Raw genomic sequence first — 18,913 nt, forward strand, 5'->3', positions numbered from 1 at the left:
TTATGGTGTTTTAGGAAAAATGTGTCATTTTTCTTGTAATTAGCTAACTTACCTAACTTCCTTAATATAATCAAATTAATTAAATGTGTCTTATATTAAAAACCGGAAGAGTATTAAATAGGGATAAAATTAAAAATTTATTAAATTTTAAATGAGAATTAATTAATTTTAAAATTTTTTTAATCTATATAAAATATATTAAAAATAACTTGTAAATAGAATCGGATGAGCATATGTTTCCTCTCTAACCACATGTTGGACCTGCATTCCCAGGTGTCTTTCAGAGCTGGCGCGTACGGTTTTCGTCGTGTAAGGTCACACTTCCGTTTCTCCTACGAACTTATTGCCCACGTCGGCCTTGCAAACAGTATTTTGTTTGGCTTTTACTGGTTTTTCTGATGAAGCTAATTAGTTAATCTAAATATATTAAAAAATTAATTAAATTAATTATTTATAACAAATAGATGTTGTCTTTTTTAAAATGATACTATTATAAAGACTATCTTAAAAAATTAAATAAATATAAAAAAGTAAATTAAGATTTTATATATAAGAGAAAATTAAAAATTAAACAAAAACCGGAGGTAGCGTAATTGCCATCATTCACACTCATAGTCAAGGATCCATTGGTTATAATATTAAATTTAAAATTATGATAAAAGCAACATGAGCATTTTAATATTATTTCTTAGTTCTATCTCATTTTACTTTTATTTATAACGTAGTTGAATCACTTTTTTTTACAATCTACTTATCATCCTAAACCATACATAAGAGGTTACTGAGTGAAATTAAAAAATATTATAAAAAATATTAGATCTACTACTTTAACCAATAATTTAGTATGATTAATTGATCGCGGGGGATGCGCGTCCTCCACCCTATAAAGGCTCGTGCGCTCACGTATCGCTTCCTCAGTTCAGCGCACACTTCCAAAGTACACTGTATCCTCACGGCTACCTATTGATCCGTCTGCTTTCTTATTCATCCATATCTTTGATTTGATCAGCTTCCTCTGTGCAAGTTAATCACTTGTCAATTGTGAATATGGCGGAGAAGAACCAGAGCAAGATCCATGAGCAGGAGGCCACCGAGACAGAGATCAAGGACCGCGGCGTTTTTGATGTCACTGGGAAGAAAAAAGAAGAAGAGAAGGCTCAGGAGGAGGCAGTCGCCACCGAGTTCGAGAAGGTGAAGGTTTCTGATAAACACGAGAGTAAGGCGGAGGAGAAGAAAGAAGAGGAGGGATCAGAGAAGAAGCACACCCTCTTGGAAGACCTTCACCGATCCGACAGCAGCTCTGGCTCTGTAAGTATCCCGGTTATTTTTGTCTTTCACAGTGGATTAAAAGTCTAAAGTACTGTTTACACGTCTTGGTCATGGATTCTGGGAAGCTTAATTCTGTTGTGCTTGACGATATATATTGCAGTCGAGCGATGAGGAGGGGGAAGGCGGGGAGGAGAAGAAGAAGAAGAAGGAAAAGAAAGGACTGAAAGGGAAGATGGGGGAAAAGATAGGAGGTGATCACAAGGAAGAAGAAAAGCACGAGGACACAGCGGTTCCGGTTGAGAAAGTGGAGGTGGATCCATCCCACCCTGAGGAGAAGAAAGGCTTCCTCGACAAGATCAAGGAGAAGCTGCCAGGCCAGCACAAGAAGACAGAGGAGGTCACTTCTCCACCACCGTCGGCTTCAGCGGAGCACCCGGTCACTGACGCTGACGTGGCTCCGGAAGGGGAAGCCAAGGAGAAGAAGGGCATACTTGAGAAGATCAAAGAGAAGCTTCCTGGTTATCACTCCAAGACAGAGGAAGAGAAGGAAAAGGAGGAGAGAGTGGCTGGTGATCATTGAGTTCAGGACCATGCTTTGCAGACATGAGTGATCGTTGTTGGTGTGCTTTGTTCATTTTGATTTCCTTTGTATGTCCATACTCCATACATGTGTAAAAATTGTGAGCTGTTTCAATTTCCTATGCATCGCATGTTTAAAGCGGAAAGAAAAGATTGAAAAAAAAAAAAAAAAACAATGTATTGAACGGGAATGAAAGTACTTATTTGTGTGTACAACGGCTGTCATCCGAATGTCAATGTTTATTTAGTTGGTTTAGAGGGAGGAGCGATTGCAGGCGGAGAAATTGCTGCCATATGATAATTACTTCATTAATTTAAACAGATTAAGAAAATAAATTAAGTTAGTTATTTATAATAAATATATATTATATTTTTTAAAATATCTTTGCTAATCTATTAAAAGGACAATTTTAAGAAAAAAATATGTAAGTGTGAGAGATAAAATAGATTGAGATTTTATATTTATAACCAAAATAAAAATTAAATAAGGTATTGTTATATTAAGAATAGGATGTAGTATTTAATAATCTTGAGTGCAATCCAGCTAGGTCAGGAAACCGATGGGTAAACGAAATTGTCCCTTGGTGGCGCTCTAGTTGTGGTAATTAAAAAAGGGAATAAGTTAAATAGCCCGGCTCCAAATGCCAAAAAATGGCCGATCCTTCTCATGCTTTGGAATGGATTAAGCACAGACCTGCAACCATTAAAGAAAATGTTAATTGGTGAACGTAAAGGCCAACCGAAGAATGAGGAAGAGTGAGGGGAAAACGAAACTGATGATGATGACTACATTAAAATGTTTGAGCATAACTGAGCAGCTGATAGATTGGCTGTGGCTAACTATGGTTAACTGTCGTGTAGCTTTGCACTTCTAGAATCGTACGTGACCCGCCGAATGGATAGGCACAAAACGATGAATGTCGACAAGATATGATGATAAGTCCAATTAAACATTATTCGGGGTGGGGTCACGGGCGATCAATGAAGCTCTCGACGCTCCGAGGAGGCACGCATGCATACGACTAATTTGGGATGCAGCTTTTGACGACACACGCTCACTAATGCATAGTACCAGTACAAGGCATGGTTTAATGTCAGAAAGCAAGTTAACACACCCGTAAAAATTAAGCACGCACCCAGAGATCTATAATCCGTTACATGACGCAAAGTCACCGGCACCCTGGCTTCGCCTCAAGCTTATTAATTAAGCAACTATGAATCATTAACGATGCAGAGAAACCACGAGCTATTAGCTTTAAAGCAGTCTAATCTGATCAACCCGAAAGATTAACGGTTCCAACGTTCTCATTATTTTACAGGCATGATCATTATCTAAATGTGCCCCGGCCCGCCGTAGATCACGGCATGACACGCGCCTGCCAAGGTAACTCTCGTATGTTTGCTTTTCTTCTCTTTCCGCTCTCCTTCCTTCCTGCCTTCCTTCCTTTTCTTGTCAACACAAATCAGACCTGAATCACTGCTACTTTAGTCTTGAACGAAGTTTGCACTTTGCAGGCTGCCTGATTTTTTTTTCCCTGCAAAATGTACCGTCTTCTCTTTCTGATAATGGGCCCTAGCCCAGTGTTCAGTCCTCATATGAATGAGGTTTTGGTTTTGACCGAACAAGAAAAGCTGGAAATAAACTAGTAGTAAATGAAAGGTCTTGATCAGGCGGTGAGTTAGTATATATGTGTATGCGTTAAAGCACTGACAGAGGGGGAAGATTTAAGAAAAATAAGCATATAAAAGTTATTTCCGACTCCTTCCTCGGCTCAGTGATTAAAGAATGAGAATGGAGATCACAAAGGATGCTATTACATCCTAAAAGATATTAGACCGAGAAACTTGAGATAAGCAAATACTTTAGGGGAGCATCGAGTGCAATACAATCAAAAGAGTAATATCGTGCAATACAATCAATCAAGAGCGGGTGTTTTATTGAATGCAACAGGAAGATAAAAGAGTAATATCCCGAATTCTTTCCTTTGTTTTTTTGGTGACAAGAATTCTTTAGTTCACATGGGATGATTCGATGTCACATTTATTTGTTCATCCAAATCACGCATCGAAGGCACTGTCCTTCCAGCAATAAATCAAAAGCTCTGTTTATGTCCTTGAAGTCAATCTCGTGGGTCACAAAATCATCCAGCCGCAGCTCCTGTCAATTATTGTGGCCAAGCTTAATTAATCGTCAGGAAATAGTTCTAAAAACTCTGGGACTTTCGGTAGAATCATTATTTTAACACTATGCTCTGCTCTGTAAAAGTTTCTATCACACACACCCCCACACAGATAGATGCATAAAGAGGGGATGGAAATAAAGAATAGATAAAAGAAAAAGACGGAATAGAAGGTCAAGCATAAATGATCACCTTGTCGAGATAACGCTTAACGAGAATGGGAATATGAGTCTTGGGCTTGAGTCCCCCGAATAAGGATCCCATGAGGACTTTTCCACTGTGAAGGACTTCAGCAGAACTAAGGGTTAACTTGGATCCTGGTTTGTCAACTCCCACCACTACTGTTTTTCCCCATCCCTGTAGTCAAAAACATCACTTCTCCGACCAACCTTCCATTATTTTATTAATTGAAAACTCAGATCTACAGAATGCTAATCCGTTCTCCCCAGCTATGGTTATGGATTATTTGTTAGTTAATGGTAACAGCACTTAGCAGAACCGAAATTTAAAGTATTTCAAGTGAATTAGCAAGCAGAGAGGAAAACCTTTCGACAAGAAGCATATGCTTCTTGCACCAACGATGCCATCCCCACGCACTCGAAGCAATAATCAGCCCCTCCGCCAGTCATGTCTTTGATCACCTGTGCCACAACCACATTCATTTCACTCTTCTCATTTTTCACGTTTGAAAAAACAACTCTTACTTATCTATTCTTCTGCTTCACTGTTTAGACTTATCAACTCTCTCCCCCCCCCCCTCTTGGTGCGTATAACATCTAACAATGCTATCCTGACAGAGATCGTTTTTAAGTCATGACCCTTTCCATGACGAAAGCAGTTTTTCTTTTTCCTTCTTTCTTTTTGCTAACATACGTATATTTGATCTTTTCACTTGTCCATTGTGGCAGACTAAAAGACTAATTTATCTGTAGCTATTTCTAAGAAAATAAATCAGGTCCTTAATATATTTATGTCATTATATCAAGACAAGTGAATTTTAAATTTTAAAAAAGTTAAAAGATATTAACAGCGAAAGTTCTCTATTGGAAAGTAAACCACGAACGAAAAGAACAGACGTTCAAATTCACTTAAAAAGCAGTGACACTACTCAAACATATATACACTCGTTATATAACACAAGGGGAAACAGTTTCAGTGTTGGACCTGGCTAACAGGTTTGTCCCCACATTCTGCAGAATTGACGAAGTCAGTGACTCCAAACTTTTTACCTGAGCAAAAGAGAAGAGTGAAATCGTGAAATCAGATGTATAGCCTGTCCGTGACACGACATCGATCACAACGATATTAATGATGACGTTGTCGGTATTAGCAAATCATATCACACAACATATTTACCAATTTCAAATTTTCGTGGGTTCAAATCCACCCCGATGATCCTCGAAGCCCCACAAAGTCTAGCCCCCTCCGCGACCTGGGCATCAGTGAAAAGCGAACGATTTCAGTGGCAGCCTCCATATAAGCACGAGTGGAACCCAGGTAAGATGGAAAAAGAATAGTTCTGGCCTCTGATGCTTTAAACTGACACTGTGTAATTTCAATTTCAAAATCTTTTCCCTCGGGCCCCAAAAAGTAATCTATGCTTTTAGTTTTGCTATCAGAGTTAATGAAAATAACATTACAACCCCGCTATGACTGAGAAAACAAATTTGAATAAAACATCATAACTGCAGCAGGTCCTTAATTGGGGGCGGGGCGGGCCGATGAAAAGGGGCATGTGGAGCGAGGAAGTTAGGTTACGTACAGCTAATCCAATGGAACCCAGCCCAAATATAGCAACCGTAGAGCCTGCCTCCACGCCCGCTGTCAACCAAGCAGCACCTACTCCTGAAAAGTGAAAGTCATAGTCGATAATCCAATTCCATAATAAGGTTGCGCTAATAACACGGCTCTACGTGACATCTGGACTATTTGCTTTTTTGAGATAAATAACACTGAGTAGTTACGCGTATGTTTCAGAGGATTGTTTGGATAAGGATCGGTGCTCTCTTGGCCTCACCAGTAAGTTTTTGAACTGTACGTAATCCTGGAAGATGAGAGTTTTCAACCGTCATCAGTCTGGATATGTATGAGGGCTGAACCGACAATTAGTCTCATGACTAATTTAATTAACTCATTCGAGCTCTAAATTCATCTGACGTGTGATTAAAATAAACCAGTGATTTTGACATTCAACCCTCAGATGTTACTTGTTATTTTTCCATTGCTTCGAATAAAATATAATTTAGCATAGCATGCATGGTCAAGATTGGTAGTTCTTGTTCAAATATAATCCACTTAGTATGCGACAGGCGTGTTAGATTAATTGTAGCTGTTCTATATAGATAGGCGGCGTGTGCGAGAAGATAATATAAATATAAATGGCCACCCGTAGAAACACCGCAGCTGAGGAGGCAAGCCCTGTTGGGAGGGAGAGATGGATGAATCTTGGTGAGATTGGCAACGTCGACGACGGTGTATTGGCTGAAGCTGGAGACAAAGAGGAAGTGATATATGGGCTGCCCTTTCATGTCTGTGAATCTGCTGCTCTCCTGCCTGGGCATCCACGGCGACACCCTGAACCCCACCGTCGAGCACAGGTTGCTCTTCTTTGACTTGCAGTCCTCACACTCGCCGCACTCCGGCAGGAACACCGGCACCACCACGTCTCCTTTCTCTACTTCCCTCACATCTTCTCCTACGCTCTCCACAATCCTGTCCATTCCATTCTCATCAATTTCTCTACTTCTCTGAGAATGCCATAAATCTAAGTCAAACCAAAAAATCTAAAGCTTACCCCACGGCCTCGTGGCCCAGAATTCTTGGGCAAATTCCGGGAGCATCCTTCAACACAAATCCCAAAAAGAAGAAGCAATAAACAAACGAGGATCATGGTTGAAATAGCAAAGTATTCACTAATTTGACTAGATCAGGGAACCTTCATCCTCCAGAATGTGATGTCACTGTGACACAGAGAGGTGCATATGATGCGAATCCGAGCTTCACGAGACATGGGCGGCGCTACCATGACATCCTCGATCACCAGTGGCTCGCCGGCTTTCCGGCACACGGCGGCTACAGTTTCAAGGGTAACAAGTGAACGTTTCATCACGACATCGAAAGATCCTAAATAATCAGTCATACCTTTGCATTGGATGGGCTGCCCTTCGCTGCTGATGCATGAAGCTGCTTCCATGGCGACTCGAGAAGATGAGAAACTCTGGGGGTTGACCGTCCCAAGGCGCTGGTTAACTTAGCGATATGGCCGTATTTAACGTCCCCGTCTCCTGGCCGCTGAGTTGACGTCACTAAGGGGGACCCAGCCATCAACTTATAGACACGACTCAAATTATTTATCGATGCCAAACCCGGCCCACATGAGATGTGATCTCAACGCTCCATCATCAAATCCTAGACAGCTCATTGGCTATTTGGCAGCAATTTAGGAATAACCTCAAAAATTATTGGGACCTCCCCCTCTTATTCCTCTCTGCCTAGTTAATTAATTAATTAATAATGACTATGTGAAAAAACAAATATAAAGTAATTATGGGTATTTTTTTGAAAAAAATTACTGCAGCATGCAACTTGGATGTCGTTGCCAAAGAGTTTGTACAGAGAGAAGAGATGGAGCAGATTACACTCAACATCAGGTCACCCTTTTGATGACCCACGGATGGCCGCAGTAAATACAATGTTTATGGCGTTTTATGCTGATTAATGTGTCTGAAACTCACAGTGACGATCTTGCAAGCACCCCTGCAATAGAGCGATTTCGATTTTTGAAAATGTTAGGAGAAGGGCTATACATGTGCATGCGGCGACATCAGCCAGAATCACCGTTCCTCTTGCTTCCGCGATCACGGTTGTATTTCAGCACGTGCTTTCTTTTTTCTTTTTCGGACCTTATAAGCTTATACGGGTTTCATAAGTTCACATGGCGCCATTCATGAATTCACTATTCTTCTCAGAATTATTATACGATCCCCGGTTCTTAATATTACCTCCTATCTTAAATATAAGAGTTAGTTAACTAATCTGAGTAGATTAAAAAAAAGTTAGACGGGTTATTTATAATAAATATATGTTGTCTTTTTTAAAATATCCTTGCTAATCAAGTTTAAAATATGATCTCCAATTCTTATTATACAAATTTTGTTTGACTTTTATTTTGATCATAAATATAAAACCCTAGTGAATTTTGTCTCTCGTATTTATTTAACTTTTCTTAATATAGTTCTTCTAGTAATGGTGGTTCTAACTAATAAATTTGATCAGTAAGGATATTTTAAAAAAGATAATATATATTTATTACAAAGAACTCACTTAATTTATTTTTTTATTTTTTTTAAATTAGTCAACTAACTCTTATATTTAGAATCGGAGATAATATTTATATATAGATACGTGTGTTGGTCTGGTAAAACAAATTATAACGGTCTACACATGAGATTTCATGTCTGAGAATATATTTATTCATGCAACTCTTCTCCTGTACTGTAAACGTTCTTGTTTGCGATCTAATTGATCATTTTACCCAAAAAAACAAATTGAATATATATGAATGTTAAGAAAACAAAGCTTCTTCAAAAAATCAACTATCTCCTATTTTTAATATAAGACCTCATTTGACTTTTATTTGAATCATAAATATAAGACTTCAATCTATCCTGTCTCTTATATTTATATATATTTTCAAAATAATCTCTCTAATAAAAGTAGTTCTAGTCAAGAGATTTGATTAGTAAGAATATTTTAAAAAAAAATATATATATTTATTATAAATAATTAACTTAACTTTTTTTAATCTATTTAAATTAATCAATTAATTTGTATATTTCATTTAAGGGACTCACAAGACTAAAATCCGTTTTTTGATAATATCAAGTAGCATTAAAAAAGTACTGTCACATACAAATGACAATCGCCGTTTAGCCGTGCAGTCCTGTCATCTGTCCCCCTGCTTCACTGCAATATGTGTGGCTATGAGCTGCTCAACAAAAATAGAGCCGGGTCGAGCTCAGAAATCGGGTCGAGCTCAGACGTCGGGCCAGCTATATCTTATTTTGCGTGGCATAATCTGACTTGGCTATTACTTGTTAGTTTTTTCTTTTTTCATATCGTACTTTCATTGAAAATATTAACGAGTATAACATTGAGAAAGTTCTAATTAAAATCAGCTGGAATGCTTAAATTTATATTCTGCTATATATTTTTTTAACAAATTCGTCTTTCATCTAAGAGGACTAATTGGGGGTTTCAAAGTTTTACTAAATGACCACACTGCTCCTTAATTTTTCAAAATCACCTGTTTTTTTTTTTTTCCTTTTAAAGTCATCTCTGTCAGCGACTAACCGCCACCCAACTGTCGATTGGTCCTCTGAGATTACCATTAGGCATAAATGGATCGGCCGCCGGCAAAGGTTAATTTGGAAGGAAAAAGGAAGTTGCTTTAAAAAAAGTGAGGCAGTGTAGTTATTTATCAATATCATGAGCTTTTTAATTAGTTCTCTTGACTTTATTAGGAATTTTTCAAAAATTTAGGCTTGAAATTTGATTTTGATATTTTAATGGAATTTAATTAATTATTTAAAAAAAATCCAAACATCCATTTTTGAAATGATTTATGGGGACGGGACCACGCTGCGTCAGGGGAGCACTTCAATACCGTTGGCCAAGAAAGGAGAAGGGGGAAAAGCGGAGAACTCCAGCGCATATGTACTCTTCGGCACACCCGGGACCAGGATCCCGCGTTTTCTCCGTACATCTAGTACACGTAAAAATCAAATGATCAAAAATCAAATCCCAAATGAGCCCAACTCATTTTCACCCTGCATTTCATGCGAGCAGAGCCAACTGGGCCGCGAATGTTGGGCCAGACCGGTGTCCGGTGTCTGGTGGCTCGTGGACAGCGCAAATTGATGCACAGGGTGCTGACTAGAGTCGTAATATGGGTTGAGCCCGCGGGCTCAACCACCAACCCGCCAACAAGTGGCGGGTTTGGTTGATAAAATTAGGACCGTTTTAAAATGGAAGTTTTGAGTCCATAACCGCTAAGCCCAAACCCGCGACGGGCTAACCGCAGGGTTGGCGGGCCAACCCATTTAACCTTTTTTTTTTTTTGGCAAATTTTTCCCTTTGCCTCTCAGTCTCTACACTCTTGGCCTAGTCCACAGTGCAATAGTGAGCAGTCCATGTCTAATAATTTAACATGGCAACACCAACACGGTCTCATTTTCACATTTTGCTTGTGTGTCACACTCCTCCCAGACTCCTAACTCTCCTAGACCCAGTCTCCCAGTCGCCCTCGGCCAGTCCTAACTCCCAAGTCCCAAGCCCCAAGCTCTCTGCTCTCTGTCTTTGCTTTACGCCTTTGCCCTAGCTCATGAGTGATAATTGAGCACTTGATAGTGATTTGTGTAGTGACATTGTGTTTGTAACTTTGTGGTAGTGTTAATTTGGATTTATGTTTTAATTTGAGATGTTTGTTAAATTATTAAGGACATATCATGTTCATTTAATCATATGTTTAAATTTTGATATATTTGAAACTTGAACTTGGAACTTTGGATGGGTTCCATGTTTTATTTATGATAATTTCTATTTACATGTTTTATTTTAGGTATTTAGAAATTTGAAACTTTGAGTAGGTTTTATTAAAAAAAAGTAAAATAAAAAAACAAAATTTGGCGGGTTGGGGGCCTAACCCGCCAACCCACCCTCGTAGGGGGTTGAAAAATTCCAACCCGTCAGAAAACGGTCTTAAAAAACACAGCCCGCCAAGTTTCAGGCCGCCACGGGCACCCATAATCGGCGGTTGGCCCATATTAGCGCTCTAGTGCTGACAGCTTGTAGATGTTTTGCCCCAACTTCACGTATTCTTTCCTCCCTGCTTTGTGAATTGGAGTCTGCAAAGATCATCGCCTGCATCTCCGGTGAGCGCTATTTTCCAATTAAACCAACCTGTTACATTTTACCGAAAACTCCAGAAGCTTCGAAACGCTGCGACACTTAGATCTCAGCAGCTTAAACCTTTCTTGTTGTTTCTCTCCCTCCGTCCTGTTGCTCCCTTCTACCCCTCTCCCTGCTTTGTTAGGTAGTCTTCCATGCCAATATGACTGCCTTCTTCGATCATTTTTGTATTATTATAATTCTTCTCCATGTTCCATAATTTATGATGCTGTTGCTATTACCCTGCTGTCGAATATTTCAGTTTCTTTCTGATGTTTGTATTTTTTTTTCTTTAATGCGTTTATTAACTAGGCTGTCGAAATCTGACCAGTTTTGAAGCATTCATACATTTTAAAGGGTTTAAGAAATCTCATCTTCCATGTTTTCGATTGTATTGATAGAAACTAGCGTAGATATGTTGCCTGAAAGCATCTGCTGATTCATGTTTCGAATAGACGCCAATGACAATATCCATTTAATGACATGGTTATCAAGGCTGCTGTTTTACTTAACGGGGCTCTTTATATGTGCTTATGGTGGGGACATGGCATCAAAATCTCCATTCCCAATTTTTTTCTCCCCCCGGATGAGTGCATTCTACTGATGCCTCCAAAAGAAATAGCTGTTATCATAATTTTACGTTTGATGGAGTGATGGAGATTTATGGGACTAAATTGGAAATTTGGAAGTCCCCAATATTTTTTTTTTTCTGGGGCGGGGCGTGTAGCTTTGCAATCTATTTCATTGTTAGGAGATAATGTAATAAAACTTTCTTTGATCCTATATGTGCATTCTTTCTCTGCACAATTAAATTCATGTTTTGCAAAGTAGAGTAGAAAGCCTAGCCGTATTTGACTGGGAACTAAGCACTTTGCTTTTCTATTTCAGCTGATATTTTACGGTTGAGGGAAAGAATCTTACTGTTGTTAAATCACTGCTCACACAAGTATGGTGTTATTATTATTTTTTTTGGGCCTTTTTTGCGTGGACATTGTTTATATTCACAGTTGAACATGATACTACTATATTGCTTCATCTACATGGTTAGGAAGTTTTGCCTTGGGTTATCTGTTTAACTGAACAAAGCATCTTCTAATTAACATGGTTTTGCATCTGGATTTTGGTGCAGCTACTGTGAAATTGTTTTGGCGGCACTTGTTCTTTGGAATTCCCTGGTTCAATAGTCTGCATCTGACCTTATAGAATGGCAGGCCAGAGCTCTAACGATGGTCCCAGTGCCAGTAATGTTTCAGTTGAATTGTCTGATTCAACTGTTCAGCTCAATATCAAGACTTTAGATTCCCAAATTTACACTTTTCAAGTGGACAAAAACGTTAGTAATAGCTAACAAACTTCTCAATTTCTGTCATTTTACATTTTTCAAGAGATATTATACTACAGTAATATTTATAGGTTAGAGTTTAGCACTATAACCTCAGTTTTTTGAATTTGTAATCTTTCTTGAAATATCATTTCAGATGCTAGTTTCATTGTTGAAGGAGAAAATAGCCAATGAAGTGGGTGTTCCAGTGGGTCAGCAGCGGTTAATATTCAGGGGGAAGGTCTTGAATGATAATCATGTTCTTTCTGAGTATCGTATCCTTCAGTTCAATTATTATTTTTCCTCTCAGGTTCATGTTAGTGGATATTACTGTTTATCACATATTAGCGACTTCTTAAATGACATGTGGAGCAGATTAGTCTGAGTAAGGATGATTTAGTATTTATAAATTTTAATTATTGTTGCAATGCTTTTGTGGAGTAATTTAGCTGATTATTGATGTGAATGGCATCTTCTGTCCATTTTATTGTATGGTATATGTATGTTGAATGAAGCAATTTGTAATGGAAATTGATTGTTAAAGAGAGAGAAAGGAGAGTAGAATAAGGGAGTAGTCAGGAAAAGTATGGAATTTAGATGGGAAAGAGAGAAGAGAGACCAAGAGAATAATTTGAATAACTTCAGTCTTGTTGAATCACAAATCAAATCAAGTATCCTGCCCTTATTTATAGACACAAGTCCTTATAAATATAAATCTTGATAGACATCCTAATCTTTTCTACAGATTCTCTAGATATCCCAATCCATCCAAATCCTACTAATGTAATTTAAATCCTATTTATCCTATTCAAATCTCTTCTTTTTTTATAATTATAGTTACACAAGACGGTCTGATATGAACATTCGGCTACCACACTTTATTTGGATCATTTATGCCCCTTTTTTGCACCATTCTCCCTTTAGGAGTCAGGACATTGTGATACTTATTCTTCGTTGGTTTAACTCTATTACTGGCTGTATTATATTTTTGAAGGATCTGTATCTACCAAAGCATGATTTATATTGTTCATGTGTTTTATACATGATCCTTAGCCAATTTTACTTAGACATTGAGAATGGGGATACACTGCATTTAGTTCAAAGGCAACTGAACCAGTCACAGGCTCCTGGTACCAGTTCTGGTGAGACAACTGGTACAAGTGGAAACCGAGGTAAAGATGAAGGATGCCTTCCCAGTGCTTTTTTCCAGTTATTGAGAAATTCTGTAGATCATGTTTCTTTTGGAGTAACTAATCACTAATTTTGTATGTATGGAAGATGCAAGCTCTGGAGCGCTTCATAATCGTGTTGGGCAAATTTCACACAGTGTTGTTCTGGGAACCTTTAATGTGGGGGAGCAAGGTGAAGGAATTGTTCCTGATCTTAGTCGGGGTGTTCTTCAACACTATATTTGAGTAGTTAGCCTGTATATGCATTGTTGCATCAAGTTTTCAGATATCTGAAAATATGGTTCCAGGTCATTGGGGCGGTCTTGAACTCTATTGGAATTGGTGGGCAGAGCACTGGCAGTGTTGCAAATGGTACACAGTCTTCTTCTTCAGTAAGTATCACTTCTTGCTTGGAAAAGTAACCGTGGATGGATATATTTTATTCTCGGTCTGTTTTTCTTGGAAAAAACTAAGAGTTAGCGAATAATTATTTGAGTGGTAAGTGCCCTGGGTCATGGAATGTAAATCGTTAATAATGTAATCCTCTAATTACTCTGAAGTAAGCTCAGCAGTTGACCTTCCCTTAATGTTACTTAAGCTTATTTCTTTTAGAACATTGTTGGGTATTTCTGTCTTGTTTTCTTTCCGGACTTCTCTCCATTTTTCGTGTTCATTGACTGATCATGTGTTGTAGCACCTACTTTTTTTGGCTGGTGCTTCGTTGTGAACATTTTATCATCCACTCAATCTTAAGTATCTTATGAGTTCTTCCAACATTGTAACCTTGGGATTTACCTTTTTATGCTGTTGTATTTGCGTCTTTAGTTCCTCTGGTTTGCTAGCATTTGTTAAGTAGAACCGTTTTAGATCATAGGATTATCTTTTGTGTTATCATTTGCTGAATGCCACAGGCATCCTTTGTTATACTTTTTTAAAACTCACTGGGTATATTTCTGACCTGGAGTCAAATCCATCTGCTCAGGGTCCTTCTGGGAATGAAGCTGGAGGGACGCATCTTGAAAATCAGAACCAATCAGGAAATCAAGCTCAGACTGGACAGACATTTCCTAACCAACCATTCCAATCTTTACCTCAAGCATTTCAGATTCCTCTGGCTGCGGGATCATTAACTGTGCCATCACTTAGTGCTGTGAGAACATAAGCTTTTCTTATTTATAGCCCTCTAAATTGTCTTCATATTTATAACATTATGTTTACTCTTTCCCTTAATATCAGCCAATTCCTCATTCGCTGGATACTCTTTCTGAGTTTATAAATCGCATGGAGCAGGCACTATCACAAAATGGTAATGATAGACGTCATTGCTGTGACATTTCTGTTGAAAAGATTATATATTTAATAGCTTAGAGTTGCTTAAGCAGGTTATCAAACAAATTCATCTTCAATGAGTGGAGGAGAGCAAACACGTGTGGAATTACCCTCCAACCCGCAAGGGTTGCCAACAGTTGAAGCATTAAGTGTTGTCCTGCATCGTGCTGAACAGCTGCTCAGTGGTCATGCCATTGCTGCACTATCTGTAATCAACTCATCTCTCTCTCGGAAATATGGAACAACCCCCCTTCCCCCCCCCCCCCCCCCCAAAAAAAAAAGACATAAGCACGTATTTGCTGTATGCAAATCTTGGGGATTTGTTGTGAGTGAGAGCATAGCATAAATTTTACTGGTAGGAAGGAATAAATGTAGGAGTTTATAAGAATGCAAGTATTGGAGTTGGAAAGAATTTTGCTGGAAGAAGTTCAGATCATCGATTAAATAGTTTATTTTCGTTTTCTCAGTCATTGTTACCTTTGGAGAACATATGTGCTTTGGGGGCTAAAAGATGCCAAGATGATTTAGATGTTGAGCCTACTGTAAGAGGTGGGTGGTAAAAAATTGATTTATGTGAGGCTGAAAAGAAAAGAATAATTTCTGTGTGAAGTTTTTCTTGACTCTGTTGAAGTACTAGTTAAATCCACTAAAAATCATGTTTTTAATCAGTCCTAATCCTTACATCCTTCTCTGCAATTTTGCAAATATGCTAATTCTAGCAGAGATTGGTCTTCTATTCGTGTCCATGAGACCCTTGATGTCACAACACCTTTATTACAGAACTCTGGGTTTGGGATGCATTTTATTTTATTGTGCCATTTAGGCATTGGTATCGACTACTGGATGCCATGTCTTATCGATTCTAATTGGACTGTTTGGACTGGCAAACAATCTGATATTTGAGAAATGAATTTAATGCACATTCACAAACAAAATCTGCTCATGTTGGTCCTCACACACAATTAGTTTGTGTGTGATTATTTAATCCTGCAGTTCTGTCTCTAGCCTGTATTTACCTAGGTGTGTGCCTTTTTGAGTTCATCCTTAGCAAGTTGTTTCCATCCTTCTTCCCCTCGTGTTGATTTCATAGAGAGACATTATGTTTTTAAAGGTCGATGTCACTGCTGAATACAAAATATATTTTATCATCACAAGATACATTATTAGCCTTGCTATATTTAACTTATATCTTATCATCTGATTGTTGTTAATTTGTAATTTGTAAATCTAGCATATTGCAGGACGCTTGGAGAGAGAGGGAACTACTTCTGATCCCAATATAAGGGGTCAAATACAGTCTGAGTCTATGCAACTAGGACTTGCCATGCAGCATTTGGGTGCATTTCTACTTGAGCTTGGCCGTACAATCCTGACACTGCGTATGGGACAGTCTTCTGTATGTTTCCTTCCTATTCTATATTGGTTTGCTTTAGTTTATGCTGTAAGGCATGTGATTCATTGAGATCATGCTCTTTTTCAGGCAGAGTCTGCTATCAATGCCGGGCCTGCGGTTTATATTTCTCCATCAGGACCTAATCCTATAATGGTGCAGGTTCGCCTTTTTTTTGTCCTTTTAATTTTCTGGATGCGGGAACCTTTTTTCATGCATGGTTGATTGTGGAACCTGAAGTTGGTTAACATGCAATGAATGCTTCGAATATAAGCACTTTGAAGGTTGAAAGGAAGACATTTATTTGTGTAGAATCAAATTTCAAATTTTAAAACTGTCATAGTTATGTGGGTATGAGGCAATATTAATTTCACATTAAACGTGATAACTGTTTCTGGTTTTGACTCTTCCTGAGTACTTATTGGGGAAATCTCTTTTATATGGACTTGTTCGTTACTTGTAGCAACCAATACTAGAGTATAGATATAGATAATAAGCTTTCATTTAATTAGAAATTACAAATTAATGATACAACTTTTCTGTCTGATATCTTTGGAAGTATTTATATGAAATTCTGATAAATATCTTTAGTCGTGTAAGCTGTGAATGAGGAGTTTATAAGAATGTGGAATTGATGATAAATTATTGTGAAGCTGAATATGGTTGCATCCGATTTAAATAACAGTCATGGCATCAAAGTGATTTCTCCCTAGTGAAGCCAAAAGGGGGGGGGGGAGCCCGCATGCAGGGATAGTTAGATTCAGAATTTTTGTTTTAATATGATTATCGTTTAAATTTAATTTGGATTGAGATTTCAGTTTTTAACCTTCGTACTGTTCTCCCTTGCCTATTCCCTCTCTCCCCCTCCCTTCCCATTCTACATCACTGCCTACAATAAAATTTCTCTGCTGAGCATAGAAATCAGAGTGCTGGTTGGAACGTAGAATATGGTGTACTTTGATTTCAATATGCAGCTTGTTGGTACCAAATTCTTTTGCCCTCATGGACAGTGGTTTGTATGGTATATCCCATTGACGTTACCACTGGGGATAGCAGTGCTGTTGAATTTAGTGTTGGAATATCCATTGCTTAGTGTCTTGTTATTCTACCTCGTTTGGAACCTTTTAAAAGAGGCTGTCATTCTGCCTTTCTGGTACACTCTGATCACAGCACTGTAATTACGTTTTAACATGTTATAGCTGTATGGAGGTTCCAGATCATTTGATGTTCCACAATGGGTCAAGTTAATTCTTGAAGTCAGTAGCATATTTGATGGTCACTTTCCGAATCAATTAAGCTAGCACTTAGAATGATATTTTTTCTGGTGTTTCAGCCTTCCCACTTCAAACAAGCTCCCTGTTTGGTAGTTCTGTTCCTTCTTCATCTCCGGCAACATTTGGTACAGTTGGTGTTGGAAGTGCACCTCGGAATGTAAACATCCATATACATGCAGGTAAATAAAATTGGTAGTTTCATTAACTTTAAAAGTCAAACCCTGCATTAACACCACTTTCTACCAGGTACTCCTCTTGCACCGATTGTTTCGGCAATTGGTTCTAGGGCAAATAATGGGGAAGGGGCACCACCAAATGAACGTCGTAATGCTCCTGGCTCTGGTGATTTAGGTTCAATGCGTGCTTTACCCGTGAGAAACATCATTGCAGCAGCTGTACCAGCATACCCTGCTGGTACTGGGACCAGTAGTGGCACGCAATCCAGTGGTTTTTCTACTTCACAACTGCCTTCTGATTCAATTGCATTATCATCTGTTATTGCTGATATCAATTCTCGTGCTAGAACATTTTAGGAAATATGCAAGGGGATAGTACAGTTCTGTCAGGTGGCTATCTATTTACTGCTCCTGTAAAGCTATCTCAACGGCAGTTGATGTTTACTATTGTTTTTTGTATCTAAACAGGTCGAGTGGAGTCAACTAATCGGGACTTGCCTGTCAGAAGGGAATCACGACCTACTCCTGGTAATGAACAGCTAGATGCCGTGGAGGTAAACGCTGTTGAAGCTTCCAGTGTGTCTTCATTTGCTTGCTCATCTGAAAGTGGAATACGTCAGGTATTGATTCCACCAAAACCTCTGAATCCATTCTACCCCAAGCAGTCATCATTCTGAATTGGCAAACGTTTAACCTTTCAATCACTTTCAACCCCAGCCTGAGGCCGCCCAAACTTCTAACAATGAGGAGAGAGATATTTTGAGCAACACATTTGGTTCAACTTCTTCCAATCAAGATTCATTAAGTTGGTCAAGGGGAGAAAAAAATAGGAAAGCCGGAAAATGTACAAGAAAATGCTCAATCTGCTGGTGAAAAACGTGCAACTAAAAGCACCAAAGCTGTTCCTCTTGGACTGGGTATGAGTGGCTTGGAGCGTAAGGTAAGCTTGTAGGTTACTCTTTATGTGAGATTTGGATGAACCCAGCAAAAATATTATTTCCAAAGGCATTTTATTTTGATAACACAGTTCCAAAGACAATATAATAACAGTTTCTTTTTGCTTTTCTGAATAGTCTGGATACGCAATTCAATAGTTTGGTAATATATTGTTTCAATAATTTTGCAAAATACGAAAGAACACACAAGGATAAAAAAATTACGTATATTAGGCACACATATGGGCAAGGAACAAGTAAAATTTTATCTGCAGATTTTTGAATGCTGGAATGGACGTGGGAAGGTCCTTGAATGGTCTTATTATTTTCTTTGATGTCTCCC

The 18,913-nt window shown here is 38.5% G+C and overlaps 2 protein-coding genes and 1 pseudogene across 2 annotated transcripts; 2 read left to right on the top strand and 1 right to left on the bottom strand.

The window, feature by feature from the left end:
• The first annotated feature begins 902 nt into the window (after positions 1-902).
• Positions 903-2,061, top strand: LOC114751675 (phosphoprotein ECPP44). Its single transcript, XM_028940344.1, has 2 exons — positions 903-1,308; positions 1,430-2,061. Exons 1-2 carry the CDS (start codon positions 1,048-1,050, stop codon positions 1,847-1,849), a joined length of 681 nt encoding a protein of 226 aa, XP_028796177.1. The 5' UTR covers positions 903-1,047; the 3' UTR covers positions 1,850-2,061.
• Positions 2,062-3,754: 1,693 nt separating this feature from the next.
• LOC114751674 (alcohol dehydrogenase-like 7) lies at positions 3,755-7,327 on the bottom strand. The gene is made up of 10 exons (XM_028940343.1): positions 7,170-7,327; positions 6,964-7,100; positions 6,823-6,869; positions 6,415-6,740; positions 5,791-5,873; positions 5,385-5,460; positions 5,193-5,257; positions 4,574-4,669; positions 4,221-4,385; positions 3,755-4,006 (listed from the first exon to the last, which is right to left on the bottom strand). The coding sequence occupies exons 1-10, from the start codon at positions 7,219-7,221 to the stop codon at positions 3,890-3,892; spliced, it is 1,164 nt and encodes a 387-aa protein (XP_028796176.1). The 5' UTR covers positions 7,222-7,327; the 3' UTR covers positions 3,755-3,889.
• A 3,712-nt stretch (positions 7,328-11,039) lies between these two features.
• Positions 11,040-18,255, top strand: LOC114751677 (ubiquitin-like domain-containing protein CIP73; annotated as a pseudogene).
• The last annotated feature ends 658 nt before the right edge of the window (positions 18,256-18,913 follow it).

Source organism: Neltuma alba, unplaced genomic scaffold, assembly GCF_004799145.2.
Source record: "Neltuma alba isolate B1F8T4 unplaced genomic scaffold, ASM479914v2 tig00007013_pilon, whole genome shotgun sequence".
Taxonomy (NCBI): Eukaryota; Viridiplantae; Streptophyta; class Magnoliopsida; order Fabales; family Fabaceae; genus Neltuma; species Neltuma alba.

Excerpts from the sequence above, each read along its gene's own strand:
- LOC114751674 (XM_028940343.1), bottom strand. The coding sequence starts at position 7,221 with ATGGAAGCAGCTTCATGCATCAGCAGCGAAGGGCAGCCCATCCAATGC. Across the intron at positions 5,461-5,790 it reads TGGGTTCCATTGGATTAGCT|GTCGCGGAGGGGGCTAGACT; the intron begins GTACGTAACCTA and ends ACTGATGCCCAG. Across the intron at positions 4,670-5,192 it reads GGGACAAACCTGTTAGCCAG|GTGATCAAAGACATGACTGG; the intron begins GTCCAACACTGA and ends GTTGTGGCACAG.
- LOC114751675 (XM_028940344.1), top strand. The coding sequence starts at position 1,048 with ATGGCGGAGAAGAACCAGAGCAAGATCCATGAGCAGGAGGCCACCGAG. Across the intron at positions 1,309-1,429 it reads CCGACAGCAGCTCTGGCTCT|TCGAGCGATGAGGAGGGGGA; the intron begins GTAAGTATCCCG and ends TATATATTGCAG.